We start from the raw sequence: 15,848 nt of genomic DNA on the forward strand, positions 1-15,848 counted from the left end.
TACAAGCAGCAGAAAGGGCAGTACATTCTCATTACATGGAGTCCGACAGGACTCCATGGATAGGATTTCTGGAATCAGAAGCACCGGTAGTACACAGAGGGATCCATTATGAGTTTGACGGTGGGGGTAAAAACAGCAGTAAATGTAAAGTAATTCCATTGCTCCCACTTTACCACGACCTTTGTGCACCTCCGAAATATAGGTTTCTGGGAGCAGTGGAGGAGATACTGCCTCATATTGCAGGAAGCATCTCCTGCAGTCTACTGGCATAAACATGTTGGAATTATTGTGGGCACAGTAATTCCTCCAGCATCCACATGTAGTCCTACAGACGTCAAAAAGGGGGATTTACACCACTAGTAATCCAGGAGTCATTCCACCGAACTGACTGCTGGTAATGTTAAACGAGTTTGGTGTTAATTCTAAGGAAATTATAGAAACATTCATAACACAGACCATCATTTTGTTTCTCCAAATATGTGTTGTAGCCTTAAGACCCATCAGCCGCGCATGTGTCCTCTGGGCCTATACCAATTTATTAAATTCTAAAATTGTATGTAGTTCGCTCAGTAAGTTACCCTGATTCTGAAGCTATTGATAGTTCATTTGTCTCATGGACTGAGGAGGTCAGAGAAAAACAAGGTAATCCCTAATGGAATGACATCCAAATAAAAGATTGCCAGTTTTCTTTAGGGATTACAATTCTTTTCATATTTCAATTTCAAGACTCTTATGCAGCAACGCAAAAGACCCTTTCAAAGACAACAGACCACTTTCCTACATAGGACTATTTTCAATTACAATGACCCTTTAAAAAATATTAACAAAATCAGTTTTTGCTTAGTTTTTGTAATTTAGAAAAAGAAAAGAAATACCAAAGACTGAGGCTTCAATTTATTTATTAACTAGATTCAAGATAGCAAGCAGTAATAAAAGGTTTTAACCCATGGGGTTACAAACAGTCCCATGAAACGATGCATGCGTTATTACAGATACGACAATGTCTTGACCTAGGAAAGATAAATGACTTCAGTTATCACATCTGTTATTGTGAAAGAATATTGTGCTAAAAATCCAATATTTAGGACAAGTGTCTATTAACTATAGTATAGCATCACTCAAACTGTAAACAACAAAACTTGTTACTATATGAAAATATTTATAAAATACTGTACACCTCTTCCTTAAAAGGTCAGCATATGTAAACAAACAGTTTTCGTTTCAATCGAAATTTCTCAATAAAATATCATTTTAAGTATTTGATATCTGAGGGCCCAGCCCTAATCTTTTTGTGGGACTCTGTGTGGCAAGGTGCGCTTGCATCCTCACATCAACTTCCGCAGGAGAGGTACAGTAGGCACATCTGGGCACACGTTGTCCAAGCACAAAAGTTATGAGTGGGTCCATGCTCGTTTGCATAACATGCCAGTTCATCTTCCACACGATCGCTTCTCACCTATCACAACTCACAGCAGCCACGTATACATCGACTCATACAATTGCAAAAGAGGTATTGTATCAAACATAATAAGAAATTAAATATAATGTGCAACTTCAGATTTGTGACTAGCTCACCACATCGGCCAACGGCATAGATTGACAATTTTGGTGCATTGTTAAATGCAATGTTGGACTTTCATATTCTACTGAAGCTCAGGCTTTATACAGAATGTTTGCCATTACTCATGGTCATTAATGGCGGCCACAATGTCCAGTAGTATTAAATATGTTAATTACATGGTAGCTATGCACGTTATCATATTGCTTGTACACACACAGGCACATAAACATTGTTTGACCTTTGGGAGTCTTCAAAAACTAGAGTGATGGGTAGAGCGGTGGTGATATAAGCAATACAAATGCAATTAATTTGAAAATGAAGCACATTTCATTGAAAACCTTGTTTTTCCATTAAAATAAAATTAATTCCCCCATCTTTCTTTTTTGGCAGGGGATCAACTTGATTGGGAGGCAGTAAATCCTTTAAAACTGCACATTCTGAGAAGATTGCATTCAGGCTGTAGTAACATTTCCGGCTGTAGGTGCTGCCCATTAATTGCCAGATATTTTTTGATGCAAGAAATATCCTCCAAACATTTATCCTCCAAGCAATTCCTTTTTTTTTTGTTTACTTCAGAGCAATCTCGAAATATATATAGCACTAAATTATATCATTGTTTTTCGATCCTTTCACATATTTTGAGAATAAAAGGACAAAGCTACAGAGGTAATGGTGCTGAAATGTTGCATGCAAATAGGAGCAGTTGAATATCAGGCTGAATATGAACTTGATTGGGAGGCAGTAAATCCTTTGAAACCGCACACCATGAGAAGATTGCATTGAGGGTGTAGTGACTATTCCGGCTGTAGATACTGCTCATTAGTTGCCAATTTGTTTGATGCAGGATCTATCCTCCAAAACATTTATCCCCAAACCAAATTTATCCTCCAAACTATTCCCTTTTTTACATCAAAACAATCTCCAAATATTGCAGCACTAAATTATATCATCATTAATTTATCCTTTTGAATATTTTGAGAAAATAAAAGTAAAAAGCTACAAAGGGAATGAAGCACATATTTTGTGTGCAAATTGGAGTGTCTGAAAACTCCGGTCAGAGTATTCATTCAAATCAAACTATTCCATGAATGTTTGGGAAATATTTACAGTTGAGAACCTCGATTGACTAAACATTTTGTCCATGACAAGTCACATACAAGTTATAAGCTTCATACTTTTCGGTGCAAAGGAAGACAATGCATTGCTACATATTTTTGATATCTCTGTTAAAGATAATAATCCAGCACATGACACACTGCTTTTTGACTAAGATTGCTTATGCTGTGACATCCTTTATAATTCTGTAGAGCTTCTTATTGGATATCCGTAGATACAATGTGTTTTGGATCAACTATTGCCTTGATAATGCTACTATTACAAAGGGAAAGCATCATGCATACATCCATGTCACATTTCTCTGCTTAGTTTCCCCTGGCTGGGACCAATTCACAAAAAAGTTACTTTGAATCAACTATAAGTTACTCCTGAAAAGGGCTAATAGATTCACAAAATAAGTTACTACTAAGTGAAGCTAATAGCATTCTCGAAGAGTAAGTCAAGGAAGGGTAAGCCTGAGTTACACTAAGTAACCTTATTAGTGAATATAATTGTCCTCTCTCTCTCCAGGGGTAAATCAGAGTAGCTTATAGTAACCTCTCTGTATATTGGATGCTATATCGCAGAAGCAGCTGTTGACCCGCTTTCAAAAATGTAAACTTAAAAAGAATTTATATGGCTGAAAATAACTCCATTCAATAGCATTTCTGCAACAGGAATATGGTGCCACTAAAATATTTTAGAGCCTGTCTCTTAGATGAGACACTTTTTTCACAGACGAGTTTTTATATTCACAGGTTCCAATTCAGATCAATCAAACAATTAAATGAAAATTGTATTTTGGTAATGCCATGACATGATAGGTTACAAAAACAGAATCTATATCATGTTTTGGGGAGAATACTCTGAACTTTATTTGAAGAAATAAGGCACTGCAGCACTTCTTCAGTGGACAATTTGAGAAACTCTCTGGGCTGGGTAGCCATTACGTAGCTTGGTATTCAAAAAGGCTTTCTGTGTGGGTTTTAAATTGCTGTCATAACACTCAGTGAAGTAAAGCTGACTACTTTCCAAAACCTTAAACACAGTTTCAAATAATTAGACAATACTGGTGTCTGTTCCAGAGAAAGGCAATAAACCTTGCAGAGTGGTTTATGGGGCATATTCAGATTTTTGAGTTATAACCAAAATGCTTCTAATATTTTGGTAACACTTATTGTAAATCCCTATTCCGTTCATCTGGAAATTATGCTGCCGTATACCACATCAGCTGAAGAGCCCAAAACATTATCCTCCATTCTGTACACAAACTCAATGGTTTTAATTGTGGATCAAACTGAAAGCAGAATGAGTTACTTGTATTTTATGTTAATTTCTCAAAATATGTCAGTGTTTTGTGAATGAATAACTTACAGCAGGTTGATACTCTAGGTCAGATATATTTCTATAATTCGACATCAGATGGAAGACTTTCAAACATCTTTAGCATATGTGACTCAGGTGCAGAGTTGGATACATTGTGCACACTATTTAACATGCATTGATTAGATCTCCATACATTATACTTTGACCTGTGCTATACTTGCAATGAATTATAGATAAACCCAAAGTCCTTATAGCAGTTGATGCTTGTACTTGTAAATGCTGAAGAAGTGGTGATAGTTCATTGTTAATAGAATTCTGTGAGAATCCGAAGAAGCCAAGCCTTTTAGGTGTACTGATATCATGAAGTATTTAATGTTAGTCTTTTATTGCTGCTTGCTTGTATGGAAAAACGGATCTTTTATGCATGGACATTGTTGCGATTCTCCTTAGAGACGATTCCATTTGGAATTTCAAATGATTGAGATTGGACAGGAAGTTATTTATGCAGAATTGTAGAGAACAGACAGGAGAAAGAACCTAAGACAGATCTTGCTGAGTGTGACAACGTCCACTCCTCAGTTTTTAAATGTAATATTGATAACAAGAAGCATTTGTATGGTTTGGAAATTATCCAAAGTTGTTTCTCATTTTCCCTGGGGTTGTTGCCCTAATGTAAACTGAATCCCTATGTTAAACATTCTTAGGAAGGTAAACATAGATATCCAGAAGCCTGTAGTATTTGCCGCTCTAAGAGACATTACTAATTCGCTATCAAAGCCAGAAGCCCTTGGTGAAAAATAAGCTCCTCGTGGTGGAAATAACATCAAAGAGGCTGCGCAGTTTATCCCTAACCCACGAGGGTGCCCAATTGGGAAAGTCTTCATTAAGAAGGAGGCTACACCACTACAGACATGCCTTTTTAAGAGGTCATGTATGTGCTATAGATGAGGTCACACAACCCCAGGAGCCACATAACTACACTGCATCTACATTTGCTCCCCTGAAATGAAGATGTAAAAAATCATCTCATTCTACATGCTAATGGATGGGAGTGATAAATCTGGATAATAATCTTGTGCGGTTATTACAAACTCATCAGAAAGTTACTCCTTTCCCCATTATTAAAGGAAGACGCAATCCGTAGTAGGAAGAGAATTCAATATTGTATTTGAAGAGACGCAGGAACAGGTAGTTTAGGTCCAAGTAGTGGCCAGATTAGAATCTAGATTTAAATTGCTTTTTGTTGAAAGAAAAATAGTTTCAGCATGCTTTATTTTCTGATACATTTGCATGCATTATTTAAACGTTTTGTAATTTTTTGATTTAATGGAGAAATACAAATGTTTTTTGATGGAATATTACCCAGATGTGAGACCTAAGGGCAAGCAATACTGAGTGTGCAACACAGAAAGATTCTCAGTGGATCCCTTCATCACTGAGCAGTGTACAACTACACAAGACGTGTTACTTGGCACAGTGTAAATCTACATAGTAAAGAGGGAGTGTAATGGGAATTGTAATTGGTTATTTATAGCGCGCTTAATACCCAGAGGTTTCTAAGCACGGACCCGGGGATCAAACCTCTGTTGCTCCACATCGTCTTTATTCCAAGGTGACCGTGTTGCCCCTGAGCTATCCTCAAAATCATTTGGTTACAGGCAATTCCCAGGGTAAGATCGATTTTTTGCAATAGTCAATGGGATCAACATATGTGGAGCAAAATCCAAATGCATTCAAGAAACACTGACACCCACAGTGCGTATGCAGTGTACTTCGCGCAACCCGCTATTTTACGTCAAAAGGTTCCATAGTGTAGGCCAGAAGGACCATTTGACACATGTTTAAGTACTATGGTCTATCATCTGTGCTCCTGAATTACTTTATCAAGGTACATTGCTCTCGCTGACATGACACTCACCTTTTTGACCTAGTGCATAGTTTTGCACCTTCCATCTGCAAAGAGATGCAAATCAAAAACGTCAGATCATCTTTCTCAAATCCTTTTGAATAACTTGCTCCAGCTTTTCCTAATGGCAGGTCTCCAATCGGACAAGAGGGGGAGCAAACTGGATATAGGCGCACTTGTGTCTTTTATGAATTTGCAATCATTGTTTTGTCCCTTTTAACATTAATGTAATAGTATTGTGGATGTATGTATTCCAGTAATCAGATGATGGGCAGAGAGCAGTAACATGCAACTGTTATGATTAAGGGGTTGACTTGACAAAGCATGACAGTCTTTTCTCAGTGAGTATCTGCCAACAGAGTAAGCTTGCTTGGACCAGGTTAGCATCCTACATCTGTCAAAAAAAAGGAAACCAATAGTATCCTGATTCTAGAAAATGGATGTAGGGAGCAAGAGGTGCCTCTTGATGAGGCTGGTTAAAAGCGAGGCCCTCCCTCCGCCCGACCCCGTTGAACTCAGTAGCACACAAGCTTGCTTAGCAAAACATGATGCTAAAGCCAAGTGTTCATCATAACAGATGGAATGAAGAGGTCCTACTACGGATTAAACTCTACGGTAGCTCGGCCACTGATACATAGGTCTGCCCAATAGAAGCGAGTCCTCAGCCACAGCACTGGTGTGAATAGGATGGGCCCCATGCAGACATATTTGCTAAGCAATGGAGATCATTGGCTCTTAGTGCATAAGCACCACAAAGAGAGAGTATCATAAGAAAGTCAAGAGCACGCCATGTACTGAAAGTGTACCACTGCCCATGACTGACGAAAGGGGATTGGGGTAGCAGAAAAAGTAGGAAACATGTGCAGAACTGGCAAAGCAGCTAAAATCAAAAGGCTGAGCCTTAAACAGCAAGGTGCTAAAATCAGAGAGCATTCTCTTGGAAACCAAATCATCCAGCAACAACCAAAGAATGTGAGCCAAGACAAGTAGCAATGAAAGTGCATGGCTTGGAATATAACAATATGAACGTGGTGAATCCGAAACCCACAACACACGTCTGGACCAGGTCTGTTCTGGACCAGGTCGAAACTTTCTGTGAGGAATGGAACAGTCGCATTCTGGTTAAGAGAGTCAAGCCATTCAGGGCACGTAAAACAAGTGCCAGGAATTAGAGCAATGCCACCACGTGGAGATATGATTGTAGCCAATGCACACTGTCGCCACAGACATAAAAAGCAGGAGCATTGGAAAGGTTATCCTGACCTGTAACAGTGCACTGAAATGATACATGGCCGAAGTATATGCACTCAGACAGGTTTATTGCAACTCCCTACAACCACAGGCCAGGAGGAACAATATGCCAGTGTAGGAATGTAGAGTTGAAGTGTGACTATCATAAGACATCGTTGAAGAATACGGGCATAAGAATACTATTGGGAAAATCCCAGATGTTCTAGTGACCACTGCCCCCCAAACAGACATAGGCTGCATCGGAAGGTCCATAACAGCTGCGCTAGAATAAGACCGTATCACGTTGTGTCAGTCAGCGTAAAGAGGGCAAGACAAAATATGTCCATGCACACTATGTAACCTATTTATCTACAAGCAAGAAAATCATGATCCAAACAGTAAGGCTATCCTACAGTTCAAGGGTCATACGGAGGACCGCAACCCTTAAACCGCACTGCATTTGATGAACCTCTGGGTGTAGTTAATGTGTACGAACATCTAAACAAATGCAACAAATAAATAATGTCATTTGTCGGGCAAACAATCACTCACCCCTCTACTATTGTAGTGAATCATTAAGGTGTATCATTCCTGCTACTATCAAAAAGCGCCCAGGAATATCAAAGGAAAAGAGGATAACAGCCAATACGACAGGAGAGATCAGAGAACACATTGTTGTGACCAGACAAATGTGTTTAAGAAACAAATTGGGATGTGGCCTCATGTGCCAAATGTCCAATTTCTGGGGGTGTAGAATTTGTCTGTATGCATGTTTTATTAAAAGGAAGTCCAAGGAACACAAACAGCTTGTGTGTGCACCCCTTGTAGAACTGGACCAAGGTAGGTCAGGACCTTTGTTGTGGAAGCAAATGTTAATTCAGTGTTTTCCACTGATGTAAGAAATCGACAAGTTAAACAAACCCTGCAGAGATTATCTGGGAGCAAGTCTGACTACCAATGAATAAGGGATGGACCAAGTACATGTCCCTTTTAAGCCCAAGAGGGGTAGGGAGCCCTCCAGTCACTGTGGTAACTCGTATGGTTGGCTACATCAAGCTCTCAGCGCCTCTCATGGGCGCTTCTGAAATATTGCCTAAAAAGCAGCACACTAGCCAAAGGAACTGAGAGTTTCCAGACAGTGACGAACTGGATCGGGGGTGGCGGGGTGTAGAAAATATGTGCAACGTGGGGGAGCTTACATGTATGTTACTGTACATTCTAGGAGGCGGTAAGAATAGCCAGCCCCCCCACGCAATGCAGGCAATGGGACAATGGTTCGTGCACAAGGTTTGGCCAAAAATTGATCTCATCGGCAAAACACAGCACTCTTGATACCATTTGCAAAGTAGGCTGCTGTCTGATGAATTGGGAATGTAAACAAATAAGAATATTTGATTTATCATAACTTTACAGAAAATAGGAAGGTATACATCGGCAAGACCGGAGTACGGAGAAGCAGGAGGAACATGGCCTGAAGCACTGCATGAAAACGTGATATCCGTCTCCCCATCCAGGACATTCCTGCGATGATCTCGTTTTACAACATAGCCGTGTGTTTGGGCACTTTCTGCCAGTTGTAGGCAATGGAAAAGGCTCTGATTCTATTTGCTTTCTATTTCCTCTTGACCTTGTGTTGAAGTTGTCTATAAAAATGAATGTACAGATCATTTTGACTGTATGTGTGAGTCATCGACCCGCACCTAATAACTTAGTAAGTATATGCATTGCTGGGACTTGAAGACGTATCACTTTATTTGTTTTGCTTTAATTTCTGCTTATTGGCAATGCTAGTCTCAATATATTCCCCTCTTAAAGTGATAGTAGTGCAGCCCTTGCTTGTACATCTGGTGCCATTTGCAAGCTGGCCTCTCATGAGGTTCATATCTTTTGATGCTTGTCTTTTTTATGAGAATATATATTTTTCTGTTTGCAACCAAATATCTGAACTAATTTTTCAGTCAAGTTTGTGTATTTTCTGGGATGTCGGAAAAGTAATAGCTTTGGTAGCCATATTGGTAGCTTGTGCCAACATGCTTACTTTAAGAGAAACAGGAAATCAATTGTATTTTTTAAAAAAATACAAATTATCTGAAAAACAACATAAGCTGGCTTACTCAGATGCGCCATTAGATCATGTGTCCTGATGAAGCACAATACTGCTTGAAACCCCCATCGACTTAAAACACGCTTACAAATTAGCTCCTGCAAAAATGGGTCTACAGCATGGTGAAGTTGGGGGGTGTGAGCTGTATTCTACATAATAATATTTACAAAACAGCATGTACTAGGATTCCAGTGTCTGCTGTGTTCCACATTATTTATATTCTGAACTGCATGCATAGCTGAGGCCTATAAATGAAGTTGTTTGTCACTCAGATGCTGTACCTGATGTAAATGTTTTGTAATTGCTACAATTATTTTGTACTCTTTACTCAGATATTCAGTTAAGAAGTTAAGGAAAGACATGACTAGGACACAGCTACTAATACATAGGAAAACCTTTGATGCATGTTTTTGTCAGTATTGTTCTTTTTCAACTTCAAGAGCGTGAAATGGGCTTCCACCACACTGCACTGATAATTTGGGTGTACCTCTGTGTCCTACGCCCCGATTTGCTGATTATTAGGGATAGAATATGTGCTTCTCCATTACTCTGGTGATGATGGGTAGAATGTTTTGGAGCAATGTGTTCTACATAGTGGTCTTGATTGAAGGAAACTCAATGGGGAGTGAAGGATGGGATGGTTTGCAATGGTTTGTTCTTGGATCGTCAAGTGTTTCTTGTGATTAATCTCTAAAAATATCATATATTCTGCTGAGACGTTTACAACGATTTATTTTTATTTTGTATTGGTCATATTAGCAAAGAGGCTCTCAGCTTTTGGTTCTAGGCCCAGATAAAGTTCATTTAGTTGGAGCTGAGCTTTTAAACCCACCAAATAGTAAAATATAGCCAGAATGTTGACGTTTTCAAGCGATTTCCACTGTAACTCATTAGATGTAACATCTGCTTGACTCTTATTGTGCACGGATACCCTGAATACCAAACTGCACTTTCATAGTCTATGGGTTGAAACTTCCAGCCCTGTCTCTAATGCTCATCAGATTTAAGGCAATTTTACACGTAGTGTATTTAGCATTTTTCTTTAAATATATAGTGGTCAACTTAAATCGTGGCAAATCCGATATGCAGTAGGGTAGGTGCATGCAGAGAACTCTGATTAATGCTTGATGAAGATGAGTTATTCACGCTAACAATCACATTGAATCCATTAAGAAAGGTAAATGTGGAACAAAGGTACAAGTATATTCAGGTTTTCATTTTTTGGGCAATTAAATACAACATGGAAACATAAATCTTGTGCAGTGGTGTGCTGTAGAAAAGCCTATTGCTTTAGTTCGAGTCTATTTTTTTTTTAGATATTTATATATTAGATGAGAAGGTAAGGAAAGTGATGGGGACTATCAGGATAGAACATTAAAAAGAAGTCTTCTTTTTTTTACCAGGAAACATTGCACAATTACTAGAGTCAATTCAGTTTGCATAGTGATCCGTAAAGTGTGAACACTAACTTGTTAACTCATTCACTCACTAATTCAGCAGCTCACACATTCACTTGCTCATTCACTCACTCAAAAGTATGACAATTCACTTTCTCACTCACTCACTCCTTTGCTAGTATTCTCATTTACCTATTCAACCATTCATTCACTTGCTTGCTCGCACACTCAATCACTTGATCAACGCTCATTCATTCACTAATTTGTGAATTCACTCAAATACTCACTAACTTGTTCATAAACTCACTAACATGCTCATACATTTCTTTGCTTGCTCACAGGCTGACTCACTTGCGCTCTCACAAACGCATTCATTCATTCATCCACTCATTTACTCACTCACTCACTCACTCACTTACTCACTCACTCGTCTGATCTTATGTGATTTGGCACAGCTGTGGCTCAATGAGTTTCCCCTCAAAAGGCAGTAACAGAAAATGTAGTCCTATCCTACGGCGCCACCACTGGGGTCAAGAGGTGGGTCGTCATGAGGGAATGTGGTGGTGATCAGGAGACAGGGTGGAAGAAGGGAGTGAATGGCAAAGCTACTGGATTCAGCACTACCACGAACATGAATTACCACTTTGCAAAGGGAAGGGTTTCTCTAGCGCATCACTTATATCACTAATCCATTGTCCAAATAAATTCACATTATAAGATAAACCTAAAAGGGTTGCAGGTAAATTAAGCTATGCTCTCCTCAAAGTTATTCATAAGGACTGCAAAGGTCTATTAAGGGCAGGCCCACAATCAATGGAATGGTGACACTTGATTCATAAACATTTATGAGTGGCCAAAGACAGATCTCTCTGACACATACTCAACAATCCCAAACATATTTCATCCTGTGCGAGACTGAAATGGTTGAAGAATAAGCAAATGTGCAAGGAAGATCCTTGATATTGTCCGCTTTGGGCCTCATGTTATGGTGTATTCATATTGTGGACTTCTGAGCTTTCTCATAAAAAGTCAAGAAGGGACATTTCAGCAATTAAATCCTAAAACCCACAATTTTTGCACGGGCCAGCATTCCGGGGTGATAAAGGACTACACAGTTGTGCGTGTGGTTGTTGGCTCTACATGGAGAGCTCTTCCTATCTACTGCACTCAAAGGCAATGTTTGTTTACTCACTATCACATTGCTATTGTTTGGCATTACCTCTGCCTTGAAATCCATTTCTTTGGGAGGTGTACCCTATTACAGGTGGGAAAGGATTCCATACATGGTGGAACACATATGTAGGTGTTGGTGAAAGGTTGTCGAGGGTCTGTTTGATCATTTGAGAGGTTTTATTTCTAGTAAACCTCTTATTAAATTAGCCAGGCATTCATTGCTTTTGTGTGTCAAAATCTCTGCTTATTGCATATTTGCAGCTTTTCTTGGCTGCTCTGGACTTATTCCTTGTAAGATTCTGATGGCCATAGCTGGTGGGAGCAAGTGGCTATCTGCAGAGCATTAGGGTCCATGAGTCCTCTTATCACTTTCCCATTGACAAGCCTCATGACGCATTCGGTGAACAATAATATATGCGTGTAAATATGCATATTATATACATGTATATAAAGTGAATACATGCATGACGCATCATATATGTGTTTATGGCACTGCACTGACAGCTTTTATATTGGCACTTTTTTGCTCTGATAGCATCAATGACAGGGATCCATTTTGAACAGGTGCCATTTTGGATGCCCTAACTCCGACTTATAGAATAACCATGTGACATAAATCGTTCCCTTGTCAACATTTCAAGATATCCTTCTTTGTTGAAGCAGTTTGAGCAGTGGGTGGCTCTTCCAGGAAGCTTTAGCTGCGAGTTCTCTGACATATGCCTTCCTCATTGTCAAAAACATATAACAAGATTTTTTTCAATATGTTTTCTGATCTGCTTTCTCATAATGGGGCTGATCAGGTAGAACATTGGCAGGCAGACGCTGAAATGATGGACAAGTAGATGGCAGCGATATTTGAAGACAGAACTACAATACATAATAAAAACGATGACACAACGAGAACAGCAAGCGTGTATTACTCCCACTGGTGGAACCGTGCTCACATGTTATCCTCACTCTTTCACAGCGCACACTTCACCGAGGCATCTTCATTGAGAACACGTGTGGTAAAAAAATAAATATATAACATTGAACCCTATAATTACATTCATCCTGAGCTTGTTCAAACTGTGCTAAAATGCTCATTTTAATACAACACATCTTTTTAAAATGTCATACAGAATCTGTTCCCTTTAGATAGCAATACAAAAGGCATCTCTCCCTTTTATGTTCTTCAATAGACGAACGTTGTGGCACTAAATGTTAATACAGCAGAGATGGGTCAACTAGTACAGACATATTGTCCTGTTTGTTGCTCTTCCATGATAGCAATGCAAGGCTTGGCATGTTAGGACCCATGGTTTGTTTCTTGGCCACCGCCTGCCGATTATGTTGAATGAGTCGGCACAATGTAATGCACATAAATTAAAACGTTTTCAAAGTTTTGGAATATTTCATTTACAAGCCTTCCTCTACCAAATTATGCCCTAACCTCTATAGACTGCTGGGACATCAACAAATCATACGGTAGGAAATTAGCTCATAAGCTTACTGAAACTACGCTTCTCAACTCCAAGAGGAGTCGTTTTGACTTTTCCCAAGCCTTTATTGAAATGCCACCCCCTCCCCCCAACCTGGTCCCTCTTCCCCTCAAGTGCAAATGTTCAGTTGGCCAAGAGCCAGTTAATGTGGTTGTTTGGCATGGAAACAAAGTGCTCGCTTGACCATTGTCAGGATCTGACTCAACCTGACATCTCACGCTGTGAGGCTATTGAATCCTGCTGAAACAAAAGGCTGGGGGGGGCGTCCGCAAAGACCACTTGCTGCATTCGGTGAAGCTATCATGGTCTAGCTGTGCTGGCTATCAAAACTACGGAAGGCAGGCGTTCGAGAAAGTCTTCGCATGTTCAGGTTGTCCCCTCTATTTTCTGGTCGGGATGACTTGCTCCTCTGGAAGGGATTTCGTAGACCTGCAGTGTTACGCTGCCTGTCAAGCTTATCACTTATAGAGTAGCTTTTCTTTGTTTGCGAGTACATTACATTTGGTTCATCTGCAGAGTAACTGTTGGCTCGTTCCATTTTGGGAAGTAAAATGTTGTTAGATGTTCTGGCTGAGTTACTATGATGTGAAGTTAAAGAGCCTCCTGTTGATCGGTCTTTGGCTTGTGCCTCATTATCTTCATTGTCTGAGCTGGGGTGACTAAGCTCAGCTTCCCTTTCTGGGTGACAGCAGCTTTGGTTCTCCACTTTATCTGTAACACTTCCAGGGGATGTGGATCTCTCAGCTATGGGAAGGGGTGTGGTACTCACACATCTGGTATCTATGCAGTCTGTAATACTTGTATACTCTGCAGTTTTGACTGCCACACCGAGGTTGCTGTAATAACTTCGAGAGGGGGAAAAAACAAAACTTTGGGATTTCACGATTGGGGTTTCCTCAAGAATAAAAGGCGAAGTGGCCAGGTAGCGGCTGCTTTTGGAGCGCTCTAAGCTATAATACAAGGGAGGTTCTGTGTCCCACGGGTTTTGACCACTTGTGATCTGTGTAGATTCCGAAAGATATGCAGTTGGATCCACAGCAATGGGATCCTCACAGTTACCATTTCGACCCGAGCATTTTCCAGTAAGGCCAGTAGAACCACAAACACGACTTACTGGAACAGTTGATGCTGTTTCTGTCGGTTGAGACTGGTCTATTACTACAGCTTCCATGCAGGAACTCTCAATAGGGTCTAGACCCAAATGTGTTCCATCCATGGTAGAAACATAGATATCTATGCAAGAAGAAGGCCTTCTAGAGTCATGGATAACAGAGAGAGAGTTGATGGGAGGAGGAGGGACCTTTACTTCTTTGGATACAGAGTGTGAACTACTGGCTCGATGAAGGCTTAGGGTCCGCTCTTTAAAAAATCCTTCCATTTTTTCTATCCCGCTTTTGTCCCTCATATTGACTGCATAGAAAGAGTGACTTCTCATACGCGGAATGAGAGTAGGTGAAGTTGGAGAAATTGGTTCTTCCCCTACAGGGTCTATGCTTTCCTGGAGCTTGTAGGCATTACCTTCTTGGCTGTTGAAGCTGCTCTGTCTCACAATATAGGCTGTGTCTGTACAATCAGAGGATGTCCTTGATCGTATCTTATTGGTTTCACCTCTCTCAACGCCAGCAAGCCGTTCCATGGCGTTGGCCATCCTTCCCAACATGTCCTCCAGCTGAGCAAGCCTGATATCCACAGTTTGAAGAGAAGCCTTCATAAAATGTTCCCGTTCATTTACTTCCTCCAAGCGCATAGACATATTTTCAACCCTTTGAAATAAAAAGAATGGGTTATTGTTGCAATTTTATATTAAACATTGAAAAAACGTTATATATGAACATGGCATCACATAAGAACTGTTTGATATTTTTGATACAGCATGATTTGATTTTTATATGCATACTATTCTATTAAATATCATACTTCCCAAGAGTCAGGGTGCTCTTATTATGAAAAAATATGAATTATTCCTCAATGATTTCCTAGTTTTTCTGCAGGAGCGCATTTAACAGTTCAGCAGTTTTGTTAATTTTCAAGGTTTCACTGATAGAAACACAAGTAACACTGACACATCTTAACACGTATATGATAAATATTTCCTTCTTCTTGACTTAAAGAAGAAAGGGTAAATGGCAGTATCTGAAAGAGATGATTAATATAATAGGGTGTTCAACTGACTGTAAATATATGCAAATATGTAAAGGTTTCAATATATGTATCTTTTAGAGTGTATGCAGTGGCCACTCCTTAGTTATGGTGAAGTTGGCTTTCCCATAGAAGGAGCATCTCTCTCTCTCTCTCTTTCTCTCTCTCTCTCTCTCTCTCTCTCTCTCTCTCTCTCTCTCTCTCTCTCTATATATATATATATATATTGTAGGGCAACAGTCGCCACCCTATAGTTAAGGTGGAGCCTGCATTACACACACTTTTCCCAAAATTCTATTGCTAATAACTTTTGACTAGCTGGATGGATTTGGATAAAATGTTACCAACCAAATGTTTGTTACAGTGCCCCCCCCACCAAAAAACCCCTCCCCCAAATTGGAACTTCTGGGTTTTGATGAAAAAATTATTAAGAAAA

The 15,848-nt window shown here is 39.7% G+C and overlaps 1 protein-coding gene across 7 annotated transcripts in view; it reads right to left on the bottom strand.

Annotated features, from left to right (window-relative positions):
* Positions 1 to 882: 882 nt before the first annotated feature.
* Positions 883 to 15,848, bottom strand: part of TRPM3 (transient receptor potential cation channel subfamily M member 3) — a 1,922,641-nt gene continuing 1,907,675 nt past the window's right edge. For all 7 annotated transcript variants that reach the window (XM_069625801.1, XM_069625800.1, XM_069625799.1 and 4 more), the window contains one exon: positions 883 to 15,036. In XM_069625801.1, coding sequence (XP_069481902.1) covers positions 13,581 to 15,036 — 1,456 coding nt within the window. In that variant the 3' untranslated portion in view covers positions 883 to 13,580. The remainder of the gene's footprint in view (positions 15,037 to 15,848) is intronic.

This window comes from Ambystoma mexicanum, chromosome 6p, assembly GCF_040938575.1.
Source record: "Ambystoma mexicanum isolate Mex_15411 chromosome 6p, UKY_AmexF1_1, whole genome shotgun sequence".
Lineage (NCBI taxonomy): Eukaryota > Metazoa > Chordata > Amphibia > Caudata > Ambystomatidae > Ambystoma > Ambystoma mexicanum.